General features: G+C 44.3%; 3 protein-coding genes across 4 annotated transcripts in view; all 3 read right to left on the reverse strand.

The window, feature by feature from the left end:
- Positions 1–4,674: 4,674 nt before the first annotated feature.
- On the reverse strand, positions 4,675–11,693 carry LOC307075326 (protein AMBP-like). The gene is made up of 10 exons (XM_079735886.1): positions 11,449–11,693; positions 10,477–10,619; positions 10,079–10,155; positions 9,743–9,859; positions 8,978–9,079; positions 8,320–8,372; positions 6,596–6,683; positions 5,640–5,807; positions 4,854–5,027; positions 4,675–4,744 (listed from the first exon to the last, which is right to left on the reverse strand). The coding sequence occupies exons 1-10, from the start codon at positions 11,548–11,550 to the stop codon at positions 4,719–4,721; spliced, it is 1,050 nt and encodes a 349-aa protein (XP_079592012.1). The 5' UTR covers positions 11,551–11,693; the 3' UTR covers positions 4,675–4,718.
- Positions 11,694–12,336: 643 nt separating this feature from the next.
- On the reverse strand, positions 12,337–14,416 carry LOC307074466 (protein AMBP-like). The gene is made up of 7 exons (XM_079734627.1): positions 14,279–14,416; positions 13,692–13,837; positions 13,435–13,511; positions 13,161–13,280; positions 12,948–13,049; positions 12,624–12,662; positions 12,337–12,448 (listed from the first exon to the last, which is right to left on the reverse strand). Exons 1-6 carry the CDS (start codon positions 14,399–14,401, stop codon positions 12,625–12,627), a joined length of 606 nt encoding a protein of 201 aa, XP_079590753.1. The 5' UTR covers positions 14,402–14,416; the 3' UTR covers positions 12,337–12,448; position 12,624.
- An 872-nt stretch (positions 14,417–15,288) lies between these two features.
- The window catches only part of ptgdsa (prostaglandin D2 synthase a), a 5,659-nt gene continuing 3,447 nt past the window's right edge, over positions 15,289–17,500 (reverse strand). Inside the window, exons 5-8 of one of the 2 annotated variants that reach the window (XM_079734976.1) lie at positions 17,274–17,375; positions 16,935–16,978; positions 16,340–16,501; positions 15,289–16,044 (exon numbers count right to left, since the gene is read on the reverse strand). In XM_079734976.1, the coding sequence (XP_079591102.1) occupies positions 16,388–16,501; positions 16,935–16,978; positions 17,274–17,375 (260 nt within the window). In that variant the 3' untranslated portion in view covers positions 15,289–16,044; positions 16,340–16,387. The remainder of the gene's footprint in view (positions 16,045–16,339; positions 16,502–16,934; positions 16,979–17,273; positions 17,376–17,500) is intronic. The other variant, XM_079734977.1, reaches the window with a different exon arrangement.

The raw sequence follows: 17,500 nt of genomic DNA on the forward strand, positions 1-17,500 counted from the left end.
ACTTGTGTGTTGATGTGCATGCCACGATGTGTGTTTGTGTGTGTGTGTGCGTGCGTGCGTGCGTGCATGTGGTGTGTGTGTGTGTGTGTGTGTGTGTGTGTGTGTGTGTGTTGGTGTGTGTTGGGAGTAATTATGGGGTATAAAGGCCTGGTTGTACAGAGTGAAACTGTGGGTTTGAAGTGAGATGGAAGATGCTTTTCTGTTTGGCTGAGCAGACTCAATGGTCCCATTCAGCCTGTCCCCTCACCACGAGACCCCTACTGCCCATTGTCCTCCCAACACCACCTCCTGAAGCACTCACACACACACACACACACACACACACACACACACACACACACTCACACGCACACACACACACAGACACACACACACACACACACACACAAACAAATACACGCACACACACACACACACTCACACGCACACACACCCACACACACACACGCACACACATAAAAATACACACACACACAGACACACACACACAGACACACTTATACACACACACACAAACTCACATATACAAACACACACACACACACACACTCACACGTACACTTACACACACAAACTCACAAATACACACACACACAAACATACATGTACAGTAACACACACAAAAACACATGCACACACACACACACACACACACACACACACACACACATAAACACAGATCCCCCCCCCCACACACACACACAAACACACACACACACTGAAAGACAAGGACATATACACAAAAAAAACACTGGGCTGTTTCAGGGTGAGCCGGTGGGTGAGAAGAGGATGCAGATAGTGTGTGTGTGTGTGTCTGTGTGTGTGTGTGTGTGTTAGTGTGTGTGTGTTTGTGTGTCTGTGCATGTGTCTGTGTGTGTTAGTGTGTGTTTTAAGGAAAGGGTTGTTTGTGAAGAAGTAGAAGAAAAGGAGGAGGAGAAGAAGAAGAAGAAGGAGAAAGAGAAAAAGGAGAAGAAGAAGAAGAAGAAGAAGAAGAAGAAGAAGAAGAAGAAGAAGAAGAAGAAGAAGAAGAAGGATTGAGTGGACAAAGCACAAAAATGTTACCAGTGCCTCCCTGGGGCTCCAGACCTCCAGGTTCCCAGAATGCACTGCAACAACTCCTGGTACCTCGGCCTTTCACCATTTGGTTTCTCACTGGGGAACAGGTGAGGTGTACTAAGTATAGCAATTAAAGCAAATAACACAATATTATAGCTTCTATTTGGGTTAAAATCCCATTCCTTACGCTTAACAAAATGTCTTTACATTGTCCTTCCTCCCAAGTCAGGTTAATCAAGTCAACATGATTGTCTTTGACAAACGAACGACCCTTGCAAAACTAAAACAAAATAAAATCATCGCTCTGCTGCTATTTTTACCCCCCCAAACAAACACTGCACATCCCAACACAAAGCCCCGATCGAATCAGCGAGCATCACTCCCGCCTCGCGCCCGGTCCCTAACACGGTTAAAGGACCCCACATGGTAGAGCCACAACCAGAGAGAGAGAGAGAGAGAGAGAGAGAGAGAGAGAGAGAGAGAGAGAGAGAGAGAGAGAGAGAGAGAGAGAGAGAGTGGCAGAGGGAGAGCGCGAGAGAAAATAAATACCCACACACACACAGACACAATGGTCGGTATGCGGTCACACACTATGCCCCCACGGTGGACAATAGTCTGGCCCGGGGTACTGGGGGGCTCTGGGGGGGGGGGGGGCGGAGGTTAATGATTGCTGGCTGGTTTAATCGGGAGCTTGTTAAGTCATTGATCTGCCCACATCTCCAATACCTCCCGCGGACCCTACGCGGTGGGGGGAGGGGGTCATTGTGTCTGAGAGTGTCACACGCACTCTGTCAGTATGTGCAAGTATGTGTGTGTGTGTATGTGTGTTTGTGTGTTTGTCACAGAGAGGTCAAAACAAGAGGGAAATCCTGAAGAAGGTCACACACTGGGATATTGTGAGATATTATTGAGGTCATGTGTTTCGGGAGCCATTGGGTCTGCATGGGAGTTGAAGTGCATGAGTAACACACACACACACACACGCACACAGACACACACAACGGGCGCACTTACACACATGTGCACACCCCCAGAGAAAAGGAAAGCCATGGAATTGATTCACCGTGACGCGCACACGCACACACCCACCTTCTTGTGCACACACAAACAAGCAACACACACACGCTCACACACACACACACACACACACACACGCACGCACGCACGCACGCACACACGTACATTCTTGTGCGCACCCAAACAAACAGCACACACACAAACACACACACAAACCCTCACACACACAATTTGCCACAGGACACACAGACTCACACTGTAGTGGCCAGTAACTGGGGAGCCAGATAAGTGATAATGCAGACCTCAGCACTTTAGCGTCTGTGTGAGAAGCATCCAGACTCACGGCCAAACACAAAGAGAGAGAGAGAGATGGGGGGAGGAGAGAGGGGGAGAGAGGAGAGGAGAGGAGAGGGGGGGGGGGGAGGCCTCGTTCACGGCCTCTCCTCCCACCTCTCCTCCTTGGCTGCCTTCGTCACCTCCTCTGCAGCAGCAGCTCCTTCTCTCCAGAACAAACACACACACAGCCTCCTCCTCTCATGCTGCGCTGATCTCTGACCTGCTGGGGGCACTGTGGTGATCCCGCCGTACACAAGCACCCACCCAGCACAGTGTTTTGCAACGCTCAACAACTCAATAAGGTTGACACTTAGAACAAGCCCAGTGCATTTGCGACTGCCCGATGGGGTAAAGGGGAACTTTCGATTGTGATGGTGGTTGTGAGTGAATGTGGGTGAGACTATGTATGGTAAGGTGTGTGTGTGTGTGTGTGTGTGTGTGTGTGTGTGTGTGTGTGTGTGTGTGTGTGTGTGGGGGGGGGGGTGCTGGGGGTTCAGGGTGTGTGTGAGCGTGTGTGTGTGTGGCAGCAGCAGCAGCTGACCAGAGAATCCTCTCTTCTTTTGTCATCCTGTATAATGACATCTCCACCACCACACACACACACACACACACTCTTCCTCCCCCCCACTTCACTCTCTCCCTCCCCCTAGCCCCCTTTCCTCGCTTCCTGATCTGGCATAAAGGAACTTCATAAACTTATGTTGTCTCCGCCTCCCTCCCCCCCCCCCCCACCCTCCAACACACACACACACACCTCCTCTACACCCTGTTTCCAGTCCCAACCTCTGTCCTGATCCTCTCTCTCTCTCTCTCTCTCTCTCCTTCTGGCAACCCTCCATGACCCATGTCTTTAAAACTGATTTCCATTCCTCCATAGTGCCCCCCCCCCCCAACTCTTCCCTGTGTCTGTCCGTGTCTGTCCGTCTTTGTGTCTGTCCATCTGTCCGTCTCCTCCCCTCTGTCCTGTACATGGTCTGTATCTTCCATTGTGAACAGCTGGTGAGTATAGAGTAGAGTAGAGTAGAGTCCTCATTAGGCTCCCAGGACACAATATTAATAGTTTTCTCCTCTCTTCTCTCATGTGTGGCAGACATGTGATTTAGCAAACCCTCTTGATTAATTTGTGTGTGTTTGTGTGTATGCGTGTTTGTGTGGGGGGGTTTGGAGGCTCAACGGGGTTTACAGATTAACTCAGCAGGTTTAGTCTTGATGAGTTCAACTTATCACTGACAATGAAAATACCGGTTAGTGGAGTAACCATGGCATGAAGGCACCAGGAACTAACTTATCATCTCATTTCTATCTGCGATCATGTCTCTAGCTCATAACTACACCTTTTGAACCTTCAGGGTTCAATTCACGTGACGTGGAAACAGAGACTCTGATTGGCTGAGGGGACGGTTTGACAAACAGCCAGACAAACCTACAGGAAGATATAGATAGCATCAGCGCTAGATTGGCGAGAGACAGTCAGTCTGACAGGGATAGAGAGAGAGACTCTTTGTTCTTTTAAACCCCCTGTTGGTTTGACGGCTAACAGTTGGTGTTCAAGGTGGACCCAAACGGCCAACTCTTTTTCTTAGTATTTTTCTTCTCTCACTGGAAGAGGATCAGCATGAGTCAATAGGGCTAAATGGAGTTTAACAGACGTTTTACAGCTGTGGTGTGTTTCTACGCATGTGTGTATTTGTGTGTGTGTATGTGTGTGTGCGGCCATTGAGAGTGCATATTTTCTTGCCTTAAAGTATGTTTGCTCATGCTTACGGGAATAGTGTGTATGAGTGTGTGTTTGTGCGCATATGCGTGCGTGTGCGTGATTGTGTGTGCGTATGCACGTGCGTGCGTGTTTGGTAATTCTCCTCCAGGCAGGGCCAGGTGATACCGCCTGCTACGGAAGGTCACCGCTGTGATGTCACTTCCCCTTCCTCTCCGGATATTCCCAGCATTCTGCTGCCAGCGGCCGAGGACTCTGGGAACCGAGAGCAGGAAGCCTGGTTCCTTAACCGGGCTTACAAAGAACAAGGTAGAGAGAGGGAGAAGGAGAGTGAGAGTGAGAGAGGAGAGGGATAGAGAGCTACAGGGAGGGAGGGGCGGCGTGATAGAGATTGATGGAGAAAAAGAGAGAGGGAGGGAGAGAAATGGAGGGAGGGAGAGAGAGGTAGAAAAGCTAACCTTTGTACAACAAAGCAAACGTTCCAGAGACGTGTAAGACAACCCCACGGGGACCAGACAGCAGACAAACAAAACATTATCGACCTTTTTATTGGTTTTATTATGCTTCAAATTGATCCTCGTCCCTCTCCTCTTGCTCAATCCGGTCCCAGGAGCACTGGCTCTGTTCAGAAAAAAACAAACAAAAAACAAACAAGCGCATGGGTGTCTCCTCGTCTCCTCAGCTCCCCCTCTGAGTGTCTGTGTGCGTGCGTGGCGCTGTGTTGGCTCACCCGCTTTGACCACGCCGCAGTACTCCTCACACTCGGCCTTGGTGTAGAACTTGTTGCCGTTGCCCTGGCAGAAGCCCGGCTTGTAGGACAAACACAGACCCAACATGGAGTCGAAGGCCCACACGGTGGGCTGGCCTGTGCAGGGCTGGGGCACCAAGGGGAGACGGCAGGCGGCTGGGGGGTGAGGGTTGGTACCGGATGTGAGGGGGACGCTTTTATGTACAGTATCTTACAGTGTTAATGCCTTGCCCAAGGATTCAAACCCTCAACCCCGGCAGTGTTCATGCCTTGCTCTACCAGTTGAGGTAGAGAGGATTGTGGTGGAGAGAGAGTGGGTAAAGAAAAGTACACAAGGCACCATCTTCCTATGAGCCTATACATATATTCAACCAAATACTCTACCCTACATACTATTCACATTTTTATATATTCACTATTCATTCTCTAGTCATGAGCCATTTTACCTGCTCAGGATCAGCAGGTATCAGGCTTCTTGCTCAAAAAGGCTGTGGATCTTAGGGAATCAAACCCATTATATATATATATATATATATATATATATATATATATATATATATATATATATATATATATATATATATTAGTTGTACCCAATAGATAGGTGGTCATTTTTCCCTATGGAGCTTTTTAGTTTTACCTTGGCTCCATTATAAAATACATTTTGAAACACTTGCTAACAAAGACTGGAGACTGTTGACCATTCCGGCTCACATGGTTCTCATGAGAGGAGCATTATCCTCTCGTGAGCCTCAGGGGTCCACCCACCCTCAGTCCGGCAGCGCTGCAGACACTCTCGCTCGGTCGCAAAGTTGTTCTGGTTGCCCATGCAGCCGCCGTACTGGAACTCCTGGCAGCTCATGGATGAGGAGTTGTAGTAGTAATGCTGCAGGGCCCCGAAGCAAGGGCCGGAGTCTGGCTTGTCCATACAGGAAGCTGGAGGGGGGGGGGGGGGGGGGGGGGGAGGATAGACAGACAGACAGATAGACAGAGAGAGAGAGAGAGAGAGAGAGAGAGAGAGAGAGAGGAGAGAGAGAGAGAGAGAGAGAGAGAGAGAGAGAGAGAGAGAGAGACAGACGGAGAGACAGACAGAGCGAGAGAAAGAGACAGAGAAGGAGACAGAGAGACAAAGGAAGAGAAGGAAACAGAGAGAGAGACAGACAGACAGACGGAGAGAACGCGTTACAGAGAGAGAATGCATAAAAGTAGATTAGATACATTGTTTTCTTTTTTTCTGTATCTTCATCAGGGCGTAGCTAGATCTGGCGGGGCACTCTAGTGTTTCGCCCCTATCAGCTGACAGCTAACGTGGGCCAATCAAACGCACGGACACCGTGAGGCGGTCATTTAAAGACCTTCCATCTCACACACACACACTCTCTGGGGGGTTAAGCGTGCTGAGCTGGATTTCCCCCACCACCACCACCTCAGGCTCCACCTGCGTTGGTTCTGCTCTGTATGGTACGTGACCTACACAAAGGGTTGAGATATCTGATGCATCCAATAGGGGCATTATGTAGCGCTAATTGTTGGTATCTGACAGCTGTATGTCATGCTTTAGATCCTACCACAGGGAGCACCCTAAAAGAGTGGAACCATATCGCCAAACGTAGGAGTTTTACCATTTCATGCACTCAATGGTTCAGGCTATGACATGATGGACTTCTGACAGAACAGGTTTTCTCGGAGGTCGGCGAGGGGTGAGATTCAATCTGGTTATTTACCTGCGTCGGTGAACTCAGCGGCGGCCGAAGCGGAGCCTTCCACTTCGGCTGGTTCTGGTTCTGTTTCCCTGCTCTTCCTCTGGACGGTCTGTCAGACACATAAACACATATTTTTTGTATTATGTACACTGTATAAGTATCTTATATCTTCTTGTACTATAGAACATTATTGTACAGTGTAGTGTGGTATGTACAGTACAGTATAGTATTGTGTAGTGTAGAATAGGGTAGGATGTAGTGCGGCACAGTTAAGTCTTAGTGGGCCTCTATAGTATAGTGTAGCATAGCATAGTATAGATAGATTCTATATTTTTCTTATTTTTCACCTATCCGCTTTTCATTATATGCATAAGCAAATTCCGTTCTATGGATCCACTGCGCAATGAATAAATAAACTTAAGTCTATTCTATTCTAAAGTCTATTCTATTCTATCTATAGGATAGATATAGTATAGTATATATTACTTTACTAACCTCATACCTAAAGTCAACCACCTCTTATCTATATCTAAACTAACCACCTCTAACCTCATACCTTAACATAATCGCCATCTCTAACCTTTTACCTAAACTACCTAACCCCAACCCTTACCATCTAAGTTAACCCTAAAACCTAACCTGATCCATCTCTAACACTAATACCTCAACTCAACCTAACCTAACGCTATCACCGGGCCACTAACAAACTCTTTATTTAGTCTGGGTGTATCAGCGTGCAGTCTGTTTATGCTCATGTTAGCATCGGTGTGTGAGAGCTCATAATCAAAGCGTGGGCTTGTTTTGAATACTCTCAGCTAGGTGGTCCTCTGGCAACCGGACCCTTCTCCTGGGAACCAAGGTCAGCCTCCCCTGATGCGGTGCCTGCGATACCTGACCCGGAGCAGTGAAAGCTGCTGCGTATACGGTCGCGGTTTGGCTGCACCGTCTGTCGTCTGGTATACGAGCATGCAATGTTTTTCACGACTTTCAGAGCTGTTTTAGGTGTACATGTCAACGTCTACAGTCTATGATCCGCGCCGGCAACGGTACTCTAATCGTTGAACGTGAGTGTTTTGTTGCTGTACCGCCACCTGGCGGTTCAACTATGAACTACACAGAGGAGGAAAATGGACCGTTTGGATGAATCCCTGCCACGAAGAAATGTATCATAATTTACAGTAACCTTTTGTGTAGATTATGGATGATGGTGTCGACGACAATAGCCCCTAAAAGCCATACAATTGCATGCTGTTTCAAATGAACTTCAACTTTTTAGTCACGATGAGAAAGCTTTGTAGTTTTCATATGTTTTGCCTAAAGAATAAATATGTTCGTGCCTGATCAATATATAAATATATTGATATATATTTTTTATATATAAGTACGAAAAAACCCTAAATTAATCATAAATGGACAATCTACACAATAAACATCTCAGCATAAAGCAACGGCCATCGGCCGAAGGTTGTCCACTTTGTTGTCGAAGCAGCTTTAGTGGACTGTGGTCCCTTCTCTGGAATTTCCCACAAATAGATACCAGCCTAATGCCAAACATCTTTAGCATATTAGTATATAGCTTTAGGTATAAAGCTTCAGTATATTGATAAAGACAACATACAATAAAACAAAAATGAAGCGCAAGTCTGCATGAACGGATGGGAAGCATTGTAATCTGGTTAATGTGATGAGAAGTGATCAAACGAGGACATGAACAGCCAACGACCAGAAGTGATGACTTGAATTACCCGAAATCTGGGAGTTCCCTCTGTGGCTGTGACCTCACCCGGGACACACTGGCCTAGGAAAGAAATACCACATCATTCCCACTGATGTGTATATCATAGCTGACTGCCCGCCTCACATCCATCCACATTTAAATCAAGTCGCAGTCGAGACAATAATTTTGCCTTATAATGAAAATGAGAAACTGCAATATTTTCAAAGATTAAACAAGTTAATATAAACGGTGTATGCCTACTTAAAATAGAGAGAGAATAAATGAAAATGCATGAAACCCAGCTTAAAATACCTTGGAAAAACAAGCCAAAACTAATAACAGCCCCAGAGAACAACGGGACATAGGCTTACCATCGAAACAAGGCTTAGTAGGTCATCAACAGCGGGAATAGAAACAGAACGCAACAATAGGAGGAAATAGCAAAGCCATTAAAAATAAATACCCACATAAATCAGCAATGATTACAACTATGGGAAAAAAAATCCAAGCATTTAAGCAAACAAAACACTGCTGTAAGAAGAATAGCACTATTTTCAGATCCAAATGAATATCGAAAAAATTTCTCTCTCTCTCTCTCTCTCTCTCTCTCTCTCTCTCTCTCTCTCTCTCTCTCTCTCTCTCTCTCTCTCTCTCTCTCTCTCTCTCTCTCTCTCTCTCTGTATCACCTTTGTCTGATTTGATGAAGATGCTGTCTTCAGCTATCCCCATGCCTCTCACGAGGGTCTTGAAGTCAGCCATCACTGTGTCTCTCACTTCCCTGGTTCGACCTGAAGGGGACAACATTGAGGTATAAAATGCATTTTTTTCACACCCACACACTTTTGAGTGATACAAGGGGACACCATGCTCCAAAACCTAGACATATGTCTTAACATGCATTTACACTGTTTGCAGTAGTCTGGATTCATAACAAACATGCATCTTATTCATTATATAGCCTATATACTGTATATATATATATAAATATATATATATAAATATATATATACGTGTGTGTGTGTGTGTGTGTGTGTGTGTGTGTGTGTGTGTGTGATATATTGTTACAATCCAATAATAACAGTTGTTTTTTTTTCTATATAGAGAATTGGTTCTCATATGTGTGTAGTCTGGGTGTACATCACTACATCACTGGGTCACGTAATCCAAACAAGGTGTGCACTTGTCCAGAGAACTGTAACACAAGTGTTCACACTCACACTGACCGCTAGTGTTCACACTCACTGACTGCAAGTGTTCACACCCAATGACCACTAGTGTTCACACCCACTGACCACTAGTGTTCACACTCACTGACCGCTAGTGTTCACACTCACTGACCACTAGTGTTCACACTCACTGACTATTATTGTTCACACTCACTGACTATTATTGTTCACACTCACTGGACCACTAGTGTTTACACTCACTGGACCACTAGTGTTCACACTCACTTAACAGCTTGATTACGATAGTGGCGTTCCCGGAGGACTTCTGCCTGCTGGTGATGACGATGGCGTACCCCTGGTAGTCGGTGTGGACAACGTAGGCGTCCATCTCAGCCTGCCATCCTGTAGGAGAGAACAGAGAAGATTAGTTTAAATCTGGATAGATTGAATGGGTGAGTCGAGGAATGGGCTGAGAATAGATTACATAAAATAAGGTCAGTTAAGCTGGCCATTATTTTAGAGAGTCAGACAGACAGACGAAAAGATAGACACTATATATATCGATAGATCGATAGTTTGATCAGTTGATCGATAGTTTGATCGATTGATGGAAAAACATACTTTGGCTGTGGTAGAAGAATCGTCCTGGCGTGGTCGTCACCTCATAAAAACCACTCATTTCTTTGCATACTTCCCCCCTAGACACACACGCGTGCACACACACACACACACACACACACACACACACACACACACACACACACACACAGGCTAAAGTTACAGGTACAGGTGCTCCATGTGAGTGTGCGAGTTTGTGGATAATGTATGTCTTTGTGTGTGTGTGTGTGTGTGTGTGTGTGTGTGTGTGTGTGTGTGTGTTTGTGTGTGTGTAAGTGCATACTTGTGTATTTTCCTGTCAATTTGTTTGCGTGTGTCTGTATGTGTCTGTGTCTGTGTGTGTGTCGGTTTTGGGGTTTTATTTCTGTGTGCGTAGGCCTGCTCATGTGTGTCCGGACTACCTGAGAATGGTCGACTTCGTCAGGATCTTGCCCGCCTCAAGCCCCATCTTCATCTCCAAGGTACTAATGGCAAGCTCCGCTGAGCTGTTCCAATCGTGAGGGTGGTCGGTGGCCTTGGCAAGATCATACCACTTCCCCAAGAACTAGAAGAACAGTGGCACGACGAAGTAGATATCATCAAATAGTAATAATTTTAACAAATATTAATATGAAACTATGAAACTATGAACCATGAAACTATTTATCTATGAAACTGTTAAACAAATAATTAATAATAAAATAATCTGTAATTCCGAATACCGAATAATAACAAGCATTAATTTGAGAAGCAGAGTTTGATTGTTTTTTCTATTAGAATATTTGTATTTATGAAGTTTAAAAACAACTCAAGCCAATGCTGACCCATCACATCGCTCGACTCAAAGGTCATGTGTTGAAATGTGCTAAAAGCAGACTTTCTTGACATTACTCCAAAATAATCATTTTCCCCACATAAGGTTCAATGTTCTACAATATAAGAGAATGTCTGGATGTTTATTTTTATGACAATACTAATATATTCATTATAGAAAAACAATACATATATGGTGTAAACATAGAAATGTAAAGTCGGTCGATAAAATGATACGTTAAAATATCAATTTTTTTGTTCTAGGTAGACACACCATAATTAACTTAAGTGTGACATTATTGAAGGCCCGTTGTATTCAATAGTGCCCATCAGTAAAGACAAGTGACAGCGAAAAGAACGTGTCACTAAAATAGGATCTATCTATTACCAAAGTGCGAATAAATTACCGAAGTGCAGAAAAACAAAATGAGAAAAACAACCAACAGTAAATGATGAACATAAAGAAATGCATCCACCCCAAACACAGGAAGAAAGAGCAACGCACGACAGCAGAAAGACAACGTTACAGAATACATTTTTAGAGTTTGCGCTTTGTGGCACGGACGGGGTTTGGGACTCACGCATTGGAGGTTGAAGTTCTCCTGCGTGGGGTAGAGGGGCTCACTGAGGGAGGACACCCAGCCTAGCACCAGAACCGATCCGAGAACCTGAGCTACCAACATGCTGTCAGTCCTGCTAATGCCGGAGACACTGAAGTCCAGGGGGATTAAAGGATTCACCTCCCCAAAACACACACACACACGCGCGCGCACACACACATACACGCACACGCCTGTGTGTGTGTTTTGTACACACACGCAAACACGTATCCCCTCACTTCCCCGAAACACACAGCGCACAGCATGCACACGCCCACGTTGCGCATGCGCACAGACGCGCACCCTCGCGCGCGCACCCCCCCCCCCCCCCCCCCAAAAAAAAATACACGCACGCACACGCATACACCCTCTTTCGCTCTCACCCACTCGCTTGCAAACAGACAAACACAAACACAAACTAGTTTGGGGCTAGTGGCCTAAAGTGTATGTGTGTGTTGGAAGCCGTCAGCAAACATCTCGAGAGCAAAGTTCATCCTCCCTCTGCTAGGATCAGCTGAGTTCACCCTCTATCAGAGGATGGATATTGGAGAAGGCCAACTCCCTGTCTGTCCCCTGAGTGGGCGATCAGTTAAACATTGGTCTAGTGAGGCTGCCCTCGCGCTGGATCAATATCTCATGACCCTCCCCAGAATGGGGAGGGTCATGAGATATTGATCCTACACATTTGACGTTTATTTCTATCTTGAAAGTAGAAGAGATTAGGATTGGGATTTAGAGGGAGGAGGAGGAGGAGGAAGAGAGGAGCAAGAAATTACGTTCACAATTGAGCATGTTTTACTGTTTAGGATTTTGGTGTAGGCCTCATACGGGACCCCTTTGAATAATGTCAACAACCAGCAAAATGTGTTATTCAGAATAGAACTAACTTTTTATTGTTCAATGAGCAAAATCCACACATTTTATAAACCTGACAAGAAAGATAAACGATTTTATCCTCCATTTGGCATTAGACACACTGCATCTGTAACAGTAAACACATATGTGTAAATACATTATATAAGGGCAGAAACAATGAACACCAGCTTCATTATTTGGAAATATAATGTGTATCACAGAGCAATGGCAATGGCCCATATTTCTCTCTGGGAGTTTGTGCTGTTAAACTGAATACGGCTGTGAGGGGTTAGGTCAGGTACCTTAGCCAGGTCTGGCAGCATTGATCTGACCACACTCTCCTGAAAACACAAGAAACAGGTCACATAAGGCATGAACATTGAACAACAATGAACATCTCTCTCTCTCTCTCTCTCTCTCTCTCTCTCTCTCTCTCTCTCTCTCTCTCTCTCTCTCTCTCTCTCTCTCTCTCTCTCTCTCTCTGTGTGTGTGTGTTCCTCTCTCTCTCTCTCTCTCTGTGTTCCTCTCTCTCTCTCTCTCTCTCTCTCTCTCTCTCTCTCTCTCTCTCTCTCTCTCTCTCTCTCTCTCTCTCTCTCTCTCTCTCTCTCTCCCTCTCTCTCTCTCACCTTTGTTGTCTTTGAAGATAATGTCGTCCTCGCTCATCCCCTGGGTACGGACCAGTGCCTTATATTTGGTCAGCACACTCTCTCTCACATTCATCGCTCGACCTGAGAGCAGAATTGCATCTCACCACATGATGTCATTCCATGAGAATCGCATGGGATTCATGGTACCAAAACGATATGCAAGGGAGTGATAGGTGAAGATTAAAGACATACTGTACAGCTTGACTAGTGTGGTGTTGATCCCAGAGGGCTGCTCTGTGCTCAGTATGACCCACATGACATACTCATTGTAGTTGGTCTGAACCACGTAGGTCTCAACATCTGCATTGAACTCTATGGACACACACACACATGCACACATATATCTCAGAAGTCTACAGTGGACATACATGGACACATCACATACATGAATGATGGGGGTTGAAGTAATATGATTATGGTTATGATGTCTGTAATTATAATTAATGCAAGAGAGAAGGAGACGTGCCATCAAAATGGTGGTAGAATTGCCCTGATTGGTTCGTCAGATGGAAGTCAACGGATATCTGCTTACAAGAACCCAGGCTATGGACACACACGCACGCACGCAGGCAGGTACACACACACACTCACACACACAAACCCACAAACATACACACGCACACACAAAAAGGCACGCACACACACACACACACATCTTATGTCAAACACACTGAATTGAGTGTATCTTTCCAACTCTGTGTGACTGTAATGTAGGCCTCATACCTTGGAACAGTTCCTCTCATTTGGACAACATTGTCCTCAGTGGAATTGTATAGTTCAAATTTCACAATGGCAGGGTTGTCTTTTTGTGCCTGCATGTAGTAAGGACAGGTAGCTACCACCGCCACCTCATACCAGCGACCCAGGAGCTGCAGGGAACACACAGTAATCACAATTCAGAGGTATTTATAAAAGGTTTGCTGCTATGGGAGGACGGTGCGTGTGCAATTAATAACCGCTGGTAGGTGTTGCCACCTGGTGCTCGTTAGATCTGTCCCTGAGGATTCGTTCGTGTTTGATGAAAAACAAGAACTATCTCAAATGGCCACAGGGAGGCACTGCAGACTAACAATAATGAAGTTAAATGTAAGCGCACGTTCGAATTGTGCATGACGGAAGAAATAAAACGAGCATGGATGCAACAACATGAATAATGTTTCTCAAAATAAAATAAGAGGAAACAGTGAAACATCAAATATACACTTATGGAATGAAACAGTCACAGCTTTAACTGTGAAGAATCAAAAGAGAAATAGAAAGTACAGAATTAATTTATTTATCTTTACAATTCAATAAATTAGCCTACTCACTTTTTCCAGTTCAAAGTCCTCCTGTGGTCTGGGGAGGACCTCTTGAGGCAACGGGGAACCATGGTGGACACCACATAAACATGCTAGAAGCAGCAAAACAACCAGAGACGTTTGGGTTTGCATTTTGCGACCTCCAGTTTGCTCTGCTGACTAAGGACTGAACGCGGTAGTGCAGGGACCGCCCACTGACCTGCTGTTGTGACCGGATATCAACTTGCTGGGTGGAGCTGAGGATGAGGATGATGATGATGATATTAACATTGGTGCTGATGAGGATGTTGATGATTATATTGTTTAAAAGTGTGGTTTGTAGCCCTTTGGTCCAAATTGTGTGTGTGTGTGTGTGTGTGTGTGTGTGTGTGTGTGTGTGTAGGCCTACATAATGCAATTAGTTATTTATCCTTTATGAATGAGTCTTATAATACTATTTAAGGCATCAGACTTTGAAACTTTGGACCTAAACAAACAACACATCAATATGTTGTTTCAGCAGAGTAACTAGAATTATATTTTGTTCTTTTCATTGGCTTGAAGTTGTGTAACACTAAACCCAGGCTTCTCTCAAAAAGATAATATGTTTTTTTCAGGCGACATTAAATCATTTTTCGTGCTTTCACAAATTCCCCATTGGACCGCATTCCACATGATACACACTACTGTAGCCTGATTCCACTGAGTTTCGATCAACTTAGATCTCAAGGTCAAGATGTAATTGTGGATATCTCTCAACAAATTCAAGGAGGAACCTAAGTCAAGGAGTATGTGAGTGTTTGCCAGCCTTTACTGAGGGTGTAGAGATATAGATATAAACAGTAGAAACCGACCAACAGGCTACACTTCGATAGTAATTGCCTCTAAATACCAGAAGATGCAATTAATAATTAGGTTTATGTGTGTATTTAGCAGTAAACAGGTAGACCGCAGACAAGCTGAAACTCTCAGGGAAGATCTAGAGAGGTGATGTTCACTATATCCATGATTTCAATTACAAGTCAGAATGGAAACCAGGATGTGATACTTATTTTTAATGTAAAATACCTCCATACTTCGAGTTCTCTGAATGTCACTGTATAACGGTAGCACCCCCAGACAAGTCATTCACATGACAATAATAAAATATTTTAACCATGACCATATCTAAATTATTGTGTTATGCAAAAATATAACATTTTCTTTCTTATGCCAAAAATTGTTCACAGGCAAAATAAAAAAATCATTTAATCTTAAAAATCAAGAATGTATTTGAGAGTTGTCAAACATTTTTAGGTAGACCTAACTAGGGATTTTTATAAAAACTTGGTTGTACCTCCATTCAATGATTATGTTTATTAACAAATACACATTTTTAATGAATAGCTTATGGGGGCCGCCTGATGATAAATTATGTGGTGTAAAATGTGAAATCAAAAACAGTTTTCTTGTTAAGCAAAAAATAATTCCCGTTTCATGCACATAAATCCTTTATATTTATGTTATTATGCAAGCAACCTAAACACTTGAAGACATATTACAATGTAACAAAATAGGCAACACCAAGGATTTTTAAGTAATGAAGTAAAACTAGCATGTTTATATGTAAAAAGTCTGAACATGACCAACAACACCACGTGTTACAGTAGACAGGTGATTCTCAATGGCCTTCAGTTTCAGTACTTTGATATAACCAATAATACTCTAACAATATAGACTCATATATTATGTGTGGATCATTCTAGGGAAATAAGTGCTGGAAGCTGCTTCTGCCAGGCCGGGATTCATGCTTAATGCTGAAAGGGAACAAAAAATGAAATTTGAAGATAACATTTTTTCTAACAAGATTTCAAGAAAACGTCAATATGAATGGTAACTATGATGACATGTTGGGATGAATCGTGAAACTAAAATGAGTAACCAAAATCACAACATTGACATACATCGTCTGCATATATATAAGAACGTCGTTTTTACGTTTCACTTTCGCAATGTTTGATTACAAGGTTAACTTGGGTCTGAGTAGAGCTCTGTGCCAACTTAAACACCGATAAGCTTCTATTCTCAATGTCATCGCCTGCATTCACTCACCACTTCTTTCACACATAAATGATGACATCCTTTGTGCATTGATTGTATTCAATGTACAAAGGAGTGTTTGGGGACCTTCCTGTGCAGCACATAAAGTGGGGTTTTGACGTGACGCTGATTACGACCCGACAAAGTGTCTTCAGGGGAGCCCCGTGCGGTCACCTGTTGTGTGTTGATTACAAGAGCCTCAGCAAAGCACGTTACAACATCTTACTAATACTACCACTAACAGTACCACTACAACAACCACTGCTAATACTACTAGTACCACTACGACTACTACTTCTACTGCTACCACTACTACCATTACCACTATTACTACTACTACCATTATTGCTGCTACTACTACTACCATTACCACTATTACTACTACTACTACCACTACCACTACTACTATTATTGCGACTATCACAAGTATTACTACTACAACTACCACTACTACTATTCTACTACTACTACCACTACTAATTCTACCACTAAGACTAGAATACTACTAGAATACTACTACTACTACTACGATAAAGACACTTTTTGTTCAACCTATAGGGCTGTCAGACCCCCTTTAAATGAAACTATTATGATTCAATCAACACACCTGTCGTCCGTGTCCATTCCCCGGAGCTGATTGGGGACAGTTCTCTGAGGGAACAAAAAAACTGTTCCTTTGACAAAAGCTATATGATGGATATGTGTGTTTGTGTGTGTGTGTGTGTGTGTGTGTGTGTGTGTGTGTGTGTGTGTGTGTGTGTAGTGTGTGTGTGTGTGTGTGTGTGTGTGTGTGTGGGTGTGTGCGTGTATGTGTGTGTGTGCATGCATGCCTGTGTGTGCGTGCATGTGTGTATGTGTCTGTGCCTGGGTCTATGCCTGTGTGTGTGTGTGTGTGTGTGTGTGTGTGTGTGTGTGTGTGTGTGTGTGTGTGTGTGTGTGTGCTCACCTGACACATGGGGTGTGATGATAGAATCTCTTGGGAAGCCTCGAGCTGTGGAGAAGGTCCTGAACTTCTGGATGATGTCATGTCTGAGCTTCTGAGTACGACCTGGGAAGAGAAACAGGAACACTCCTTAAAGCCTTTGAGGAACCAGCAAAAGTAAGCCAGACCTTGAAAGCTTCTGACTAAAGAAATCCCTCCCCTCCATTCAGGCCTCCCTCTAAAGCCCCTCC

The sequence above is a fragment of the Pollachius pollachius genome, assembly GCF_949987615.1.
Source record: "Pollachius pollachius genome assembly, chromosome: 4".
Taxonomy (NCBI): Eukaryota; Metazoa; Chordata; class Actinopteri; order Gadiformes; family Gadidae; genus Pollachius; species Pollachius pollachius.

Excerpts from the sequence above, each read along its gene's own strand:
- LOC307074466 (XM_079734627.1), bottom strand. The coding sequence starts at position 14,401 with ATGCAAACCCAAACGTCTCTGGTTGTTTTGCTGCTTCTAGCATGTTTA. Across the intron at positions 13,838-14,278 it reads AGGACTTTGAACTGGAAAAA|CTCCTGGGTCGCTGGTATGA; the intron begins GTGAGTAGGCTA and ends TGTTCCCTGCAG. Across the intron at positions 13,281-13,434 it reads ATTCTACCACCATTTTGATG|AGTTCAATGCAGATGTTGAG; the intron begins GCACGTCTCCTT and ends GTGTGTCCATAG.
- LOC307075326 (XM_079735886.1), bottom strand. The coding sequence starts at position 11,550 with ATGTTGGTAGCTCAGGTTCTCGGATCGGTTCTGGTGCTAGGCTGGGTG. Across the intron at positions 5,808-6,595 it reads CGCTGAGTTCACCGACGCAG|CTTCCTGTATGGACAAGCCA; the intron begins GTAAATAACCAG and ends CCCCCCCTCCAG. Across the intron at positions 5,028-5,639 it reads GCAGCGCTGCCGGACTGAGG|CCGCCTGCCGTCTCCCCTTG; the intron begins GTGGGTGGACCC and ends CTCACCCCCCAG.